This window comes from Penaeus vannamei, chromosome 1 (genome assembly GCF_042767895.1).
Source record: "Penaeus vannamei isolate JL-2024 chromosome 1, ASM4276789v1, whole genome shotgun sequence".
In the NCBI taxonomy this organism is placed as follows: Eukaryota; Metazoa; Arthropoda; class Malacostraca; order Decapoda; family Penaeidae; genus Penaeus; species Penaeus vannamei.
Genome location: NC_091549.1, coordinates 11889726 through 11897225, shown reverse-complemented (window position 1 = coordinate 11897225; position 7500 = coordinate 11889726). Strand labels below are relative to the sequence as shown.

General features: G+C 39.4%; 2 protein-coding genes across 2 annotated transcripts in view; one reads left to right on the top strand and one right to left on the bottom strand.

Annotated features, from left to right (window-relative positions):
- Positions 1 to 4085, top strand: part of LOC113828455 (MAPK regulated corepressor interacting protein 2) — a gene marked incomplete in the record, with an annotated part of 12521 nt that extends 8436 nt beyond the window's left edge. Inside the window, 3 exon segments of the mRNA XM_070142858.1 lie at positions 1125 to 1184; positions 1436 to 1486; positions 1951 to 4085. Of these exon segments, the coding sequence (XP_069998959.1) occupies positions 1125 to 1184; positions 1436 to 1486; positions 1951 to 2018 (179 nt within the window).
- A 3293-nt stretch (positions 4086 to 7378) lies between these two features.
- LOC138867380 (polycystin-1-like protein 2) overlaps positions 7379 to 7500 on the bottom strand; it is a gene marked incomplete at its 5' end in the record, with an annotated part of 9630 nt that continues 9508 nt past the window's right edge. The window contains 1 exon segment of the mRNA XM_070142771.1: positions 7379 to 7500. This exon segment is cut by the window's right edge and continues 1131 nt beyond it.

Below are 7500 nucleotides of genomic sequence, written 5' to 3'. Positions count from 1 at the left end.
CTAGCTGTAGTCAGAGTATGATTGTGATTATGCAATGGCGCATGCATTGTGCATTTAGTACAGCGAGCCAGACAATAGCAGCAGGGATTTCAATAAGTTCCGGGAGTGTATAAAACAATAGTAACAGTTATAGAAAGAGCACGAGCAGCGCCAGTCAAGATTACGTCTTTCACGTCACACACCTCCCCTGCGCGGACGCGGATTGGTCGAGACGTTAAAATGTGACGGCTTCCCATTGGCCGAGAGCCAGGTGGCAGTGCCGGCTGGGCGCCCGGCGGGGGAAGGCGACGGGGATGTTCTCAAAGCTTCCACAAACGTACCTCTAGGAACGTTTAAACGTGTTGAATGGGGAAAGTTGTTATACGTTGTAGGGCATGTGTAGAAATTCTTAGCGGGATTAGGTATTGATGACGCAATGAGGGAGAGAAAGAGAAGGAAAGAGGGGGATGGGGATTAGGGAGGGAGGGAAGAAGGGGTGCTTGTTTGAGTGTGTGCATGTCTCAGCGTTGTGCTTGGGTGTGTAAGATAAGTATGAAAGACGTGTAATTTTAGTTTTCCCGTTTGTACGAACACGGTCAAAAAAGTACGGGGCCTCCCCAAGAGGAACCATTTTCACAATTTTTAAACCATGTGTGCATACATCCATGCCATCTTCGAAGAAATGAATCCGGTGAATGAGAAAGTTCTCCTTTTTTTACACTTTGGCCTTCTTTTGACACCTCTCACATACTTACCTCATTAGGTGTCGCCACATAGCAACTCGTCAGCCACTCCGGTCTTGGATTTTAATACTTTACTGTTTCAACATACTTCCCCTTTTTATGTTATGATTTATAATGGATAGCATCATTGGAAAGGGTAATAGAAAAAGAGATCAGTGAATAAATGTAGTATTTGATGTTTAATTTTGTATTCTTTACTTGAGAATTTCTGAATTGTTATTTGTAAGTATTCAATGATACTTCCCCTAAATGTATGATATGTCAATCAAAGAGAAAGAAAATCAGTATTCTACTTAACTTAATATAACACATGTATAATGTTTCTGGCATTGTTGTAACATTGTAGCAAAGAGTTTTATTGTATTCTTTCTCTCTTTTAACATCGCTCACATCTTTTTGCAGCTTGGGGCCGAGTATACAAGGAGCTTGAGATGAGCAGGCAAAGTGGGCATGACATAAGAGGTAAGTTGTCGGCTTATATTGGGCTTTGCTGGATAAGCCTTGTGTAGGAGATTATTGCCTTGTATTTTGGTGTTTGTGTGAAAGCTGTACTTTGGTCACAGCGAAGAATATTGAAAAATGCCTTTGTGAATGCCTTTGTGAGGTCGGATGCTTATCAGATACAGAAATATAGCCTTTGGAGTACCGACTGTGCATTAAGTATATGAAGGGATTATTTTATTTTTACATGTCCTGTTTCTTTTCTTTTTCAGGAAGTGGCATTGCCTACTATCAAGAAAAAAATGTTCATCCAGCATTACAGGGTAAGATTTTGCTAAAAACCTGTGATTGTTTTTAACTTTCATTTGAAGTTAATGATAATGATTACCATTATGGTCATGATTATTTTCTTGATGATAATGATAATTTTGATAATAAAAATGAGGAATATGATGATGATAGAAATGGATACTGATTATGTTACATTTGTTGTTATTGTTGTTGATATCAAAAGTAGTAAAGCCAAATATTCAATATTAGTCTCTGTCTATATACTTGATGTATGTTTGTCATTTCAGAACTTTTGCAAAATTTGTACAAAGCACACACACAAGGTGAATGTAGAATTTTCCAGACACAACACTTGCAGACAATAATGTGGGATCTACTATTTTTATTTCCTTATTTTCTGTGGATCTAATTTCATGAACTTTTGGTTCATACAAATAGATCCACAGCATATTCAACAAAGATGTCTAGCATTTACCTCCAAATATTTGCCTTGCAGACTTCAAGCCTTTCGACCTTGAAGAATTTTGGGGCAAGAGAGTTTATCAGAATCTGACACAGTCGTAAGCCAAAGAAGACACGCACAAGCTCTCACAAGGAGGAGTGTAGGGGATGGCCCTGCTCGTGCCCATGGATCGTTCTTGGCTGTCTCCTGAGGCTCCCTCCACATCACCCACCGTGTGGCGGCTGTGGCTGCTGAGCGAGTGCATTAAGAGGTTGAATATGTTATGCCTGTTTTCATCGTGAGCAGACACCTTTATTTCTGGAAAAGGGCTCTTGCAGTGCATGTCCTGCAGCAGTCACATTCTTAAGTTGCTGGACTTATATTGTTGATTATTTTATTCTTTTTCTTTGTTAATTGTCAGTATTTGAAGGTCAGTGTACTTGCTGAAGCATTTATGTTCGATTTTTCATTTTGAAAGAAGGTTGAGATTTAAAAGAAGTTCTTTTCAGGCATGTGAATTGTAAGACAAGTGAACTGAATGAGTAGTTTTCCCATATGTTGGGAAATAGATTTTTAGAACTGATTAGGTAATAATCCAAGTAACTTTGTAGCATTCCAGAGAGACAAACAAAAAATGAAAATAAAAAAAATAAAAATAAAAAAAGGAAAAGAAAAAAATGGAATCAAACCATATATTAAGGCTGCATATATTGATATTGTACCAACAATTGTTGCACCATTTATGCTGTATTTTCAGGATATTTTCCATGGACTTTGACATTTCAAGTGTGGCGGGTTTGTTAGGAAATATTATATATTTCTCATATGCTTGCTATACAGTACAAAACTCTAATAACCAATGCCACAAAATAACAAGAACTGGACATTGAAAAACCAGCTATTTTTAGATTTAAATTAATAGCATATTTAATCAGTTGGAGTCACATGACATTAACATTTTTCTTTTCTCATATGCATTGGCATTGATTTAATGCAATGATACACAAGTTAATTAGAGGCCTTCATGTTTGATCTTGTAGAAACATGATTAAAAGTTCGTAAAATCCCTACCTTCATCTTCTGTTATGTAAAATGTGTGTTGAGTATGTGCCTGTGCTTGTGCATTACATGCTCACGCTCACACACAAAATACACACACACACACATACACATGTGCATACAGATACATAGATTCACACACATTCGCATATATACATATGTATAAAAGCATATTTATGCAAGCTTAATTTGTTTGTGAACTGATGTTGAAGCACCTTTGTGAAGGTGCATTTTTCCCCTGTATGAAAACAGTATATAGAGAAAAGGTCTCTATGTTGCAAAAAATATAACTGTCATAATCAGTTAGCATATGTATTGGTTTGTGGAACACGTTCAAGGAGTCACAACTCTTGAAAATGAAAATGAGAGTAGTAATCCATCAGTGTTGGTTGGCAGTATATTTAGCTGTTCAACATTTAAAGTGTTTTTTGTAATATATCTGGAGATGAGTGACAAACAGTAGTTACTGTAATGTGATTATGTGATTCCCCTCATGTATATTGCTAATTTTGTATCTTGTACATTTTGAAATGCTTTTACCCAGCCTTGCAGATGTTTTAAAGGCTGATGTTACTAGGTAAATGGGGGCAATCATAACAGGGACAGAGTTTCAGGAAGTGGAAGAGTAGTGCTCCGCTAAGTTGCACTGTTTAGGACTTGCGATGTTTTTCATTTTATTTTTTCTTTTGTCATGAGACCCTAACTGTGATGCTACTCAGTATGCCAGGAGTCTAAGTATGTCGAGTGTCAGTTGGATGAAGGGGTTGCTCCCCGGAGGGTACTAAGCATTCACCATAACACTACACCAGTGATTGGGTTTAACACTAACCCCAGGAATACTCAAGTTTAGCACATATTGTGGCCCTTTTTCACTAGACGTAATGGATATTTCACTGTATTTTGGATACATTTTGTGACTTGTTTTGATAACATATTTTAGTGATACAGTTGTATGCTTATATACTAAGTGAGCTCAGTCCCTCAGGGGCACAACCTAATTGATTAGTCTGTGATATTATTTTGTTTCAGCTTGTGAAGACTTGTAAGTTGAGACAAAGTATTTTGAACCAATCTTGATGCTGGATATCTTTGACCCCGACATATTTTCTAAAATACACCCTGAAAATCTACATATTGGTATCCTTATCCTTAAGATCACTATGTTCATATAAGATTTGAACGTAAAACAAAGTACATATGCTTAATTATGCTAATGTGAATATGGCAAATTAGTTGATAACTCATGTAAATGAAATCTCCTGTTTTGAGTATAAAAGGCATATTGGTGCATGTATTTAAGAATTAATCAGTTCTACAGAAAAAGTAAACGGATCTTTAGGTGGTAATTTTCTACAAAGTTTACTGTGCTGTGCCAATGCCTACGTGTAATAGGATTTTGCGAGCCAACTTCCCATATGATTAACTGCATGAAATAAAAGGGAACTATGGGGCTGGATAAAGAAATGTGGAAATCCCAAGCAAGCCCCTTAAAATTTCACAATTCCCATGGCTTTGACCACTGATACTAATACCCTTCCTCGATGTTGCTGTCAAGTCTATCCATTCCGAATCATCCACCCAGGCCATTACTATACCTTCAGAATGCACCCTTTCCTCTTATCCAAAATGAACTACCCCATCAATTACAACTACCCCTTCTTCAGTGTTTACCTTCTCCCACCTTATTATCATTAATTTATTGAAAATTTTCTGGCGTGTCAACATCTAAGGTCTTTAGCGGCGTATTCAAAATATAACGAAATGGTGAGGCTTGTTAGTTGTCAAAGGTTGTAAGCTCTGTTGATTAGCATGATAATGAATATGGTGAAGAGGGAAAAGCAAACAGTACGAAGGCTGTTTTGGACTGACAAAAACACTGCCTTTCATCCTTTCAGTACTGCTCTCACACTTTAGGATGTGGGAAAAGGGGATGGTGAAAAGGAAATGGAAATTTGAAGAAAATGCCATACAACATTGACTGCGTTTACTTGGGCTTTACCGCACGATGCGCGTCGCACAGACCCAAAACGGTCAGGGTGAACGGTTTCGCCACGCAAAAAGCCTCTCAGCTGATTATCGTAAACATACATTCATTGCGTTCACTTGGTCAGAGCGCACCGTGCGTTTCGTGGCGAATTCAAGTGAACGGTCTGAGTGGCAAAACGTTACGCGAAGCGTTGCGTGGCGAAGAAGGCGGGGATTAGCTGAGGCGAGGGCAGAGGTCTAAGGTAGGGTTGATCCCCTACATTGGGCCTCAGTCTCCGTGTCCTCAGCCCCCCCCCCTCCACAACAGCAACGAGCAAGGATACTATTCTTCATCCTTATTGTCCTCCCTCTCCCCACAATACTACCTCACTTCCCTCCCAGTACCTTGCTCGTTGTCGTGGGAGAGCTTAGGAGACGGAGACTGTGGTCCAATATAGGGATCGCCCCTACCTTGGGCCTCAGCCCTCGTCTCAACTAATTTTGCTTGTTTTTTCTCTCCTTCCTCTTCCGTATGTCTATCGCCTTCTATCCCATTCCTTGTGTGAAAGGATGGCTTTATGTCAGTTATGAAAGGCTTCCGGGAGCCATAAGCACGGTATTCCCTTGGTTAATTGCCTAGCCTTTACCCGTGGAGATCCTAAGGGGTAGACCGTGTCTTTTCCCCATTTTATTCAGGCTGACTATGGCTAATACTGAAGATTCTTTACATTTAATAGGGGCATTAAGGCTTGCTCCTTCATTAACTAAGTTATCTAAATTTGATTTTCCGACCCCTGCCCCTCCTTTGACCATGGCTCCGACCACTGATACTACCACCTTCTCCTCGACGCTTAGGCCCTGTTCAGACGAACGATATTAGTGGCCCGACTGCTAGAAGTGTGACTACTGTGAATGTCCACACACGGCGCTTACAGTGGCCCGACTCGTCTCTCACCCACTATTGTATTTTTTTTCTCTCTCTCTTCAGTCGCTGATCATACACAGCTGGTGGTAATGGATGTAGAAGAGGTGGCATGTGCATGGGTTTTATATTGTCGTTTACAGCGGCGGAAGAGGAGACAGACGTTATTGGGTGTATCCTATCTTAAATGATAGACTTACCCATGGGATGTTCTTCACATTGTATCCAAAGTTACGAGAACATGAACCCAAGTTCTTTAATTACATGAGAATGTCTATCAAATTAGGATGGCAGGCTGGGGGAAGCGGAAGGTACTGTCGCCTGTCTGTCTGCCTCCGCTCCGCCCCACGTGCTCTCTCGAATCCCACCCCCTCAAGCCAATGAGGCTTGCCATCACCATAAAAACGCAGTTTTCATGGTGATTGGTGATACCTACCCCTCCTCCTTACTTTATTTGTCGCACCAGGCAACCTAAACGTTCCACTCCAGCATCTCCAACACCTTCCTCTTCTGCTCCTCAGAGCCATGAACAATATCCCTATTCCTCTTCTCCTCACAAGAAAATTAATTAATGCAAAGTGAGGCGGTTGTCTAAGGGTCACAGCTAGCAAAGTCTTGTACAACCTATATTCAAATTTTTAAGTGGGATAAAGATGTTGCCGTTATTCAGGGCAATTCCATAGGCTTTTCAAGGCAAATTAAGCTTTTTACAGCTTCACTGTATTAACAGCAGCTGGGTGTAATAATTTCAGGTGGTGACATAAAAACTCACCTCAATCTCAATGGTTTGAAGCGTTGGGTGCTAAAGGCTACCGCATATCACTTGTATAAATTAATTAATAGTAATCAGCACTTTGAAAATCTTAAATCATTTGACTTTGAAAAAGCGGGTAATGATTCACAATTGCCAGGAAAAGTTCATTAGTATGACTATGGATCACGAGGCAAGTGCATAGTTTAGAAGGAAAAGCTTCCGTGACCTTTTAGACCGATGGAAGTAATGTAGCTAATTGCACAACTTTTTGCTGTGGTTCATCCATTTTCAGACTTGCTTTACCGAATTCATACGTGGCTGAATCTGGCTTTAGTCATGAAAATGCAATTATAACGAACCGGAGGAACAAGCTGAACATGAAAGACAGTGGTGACGTAAGACTGAAACTAAAATCTTCAACCCAATCTGAAACCTTCGTTGAAGGCCGCCAGGCGAATCCTTGACATGAACGCTAACAGTTTCTAAGAAAATACGTCATATGAAGTATGATGTATATATGTGTTTATTTAATTTCTAATACTATTACTGCTACCGAGTACTGCTATGATTTTTGTAAATTGTATCATATGTATGTACTATGTTTTTCATTCATGATATAAACTGCTTTCGTTATTTCAAATCTTGGGGCGTCGATAAAAGAACTGAAACTTCATTAGGGTTTCGAGAAGCTGAATAGTCTGAAAACCCGTTCTAGATTATCCTCCATTAATCAATATGGCTAGCCCAATAATAATGCAACAGGAAAAGGATTATTCAAACTATTTCCCAACTTAATTTGCTTTATAAACTATAGTACACTAGGTAGACATCTATATTAAGAGTGCATATTATACTTTGTGCGGAGGATAGTAGGCGTTCTTCACGTAACATTTAACATAAAACC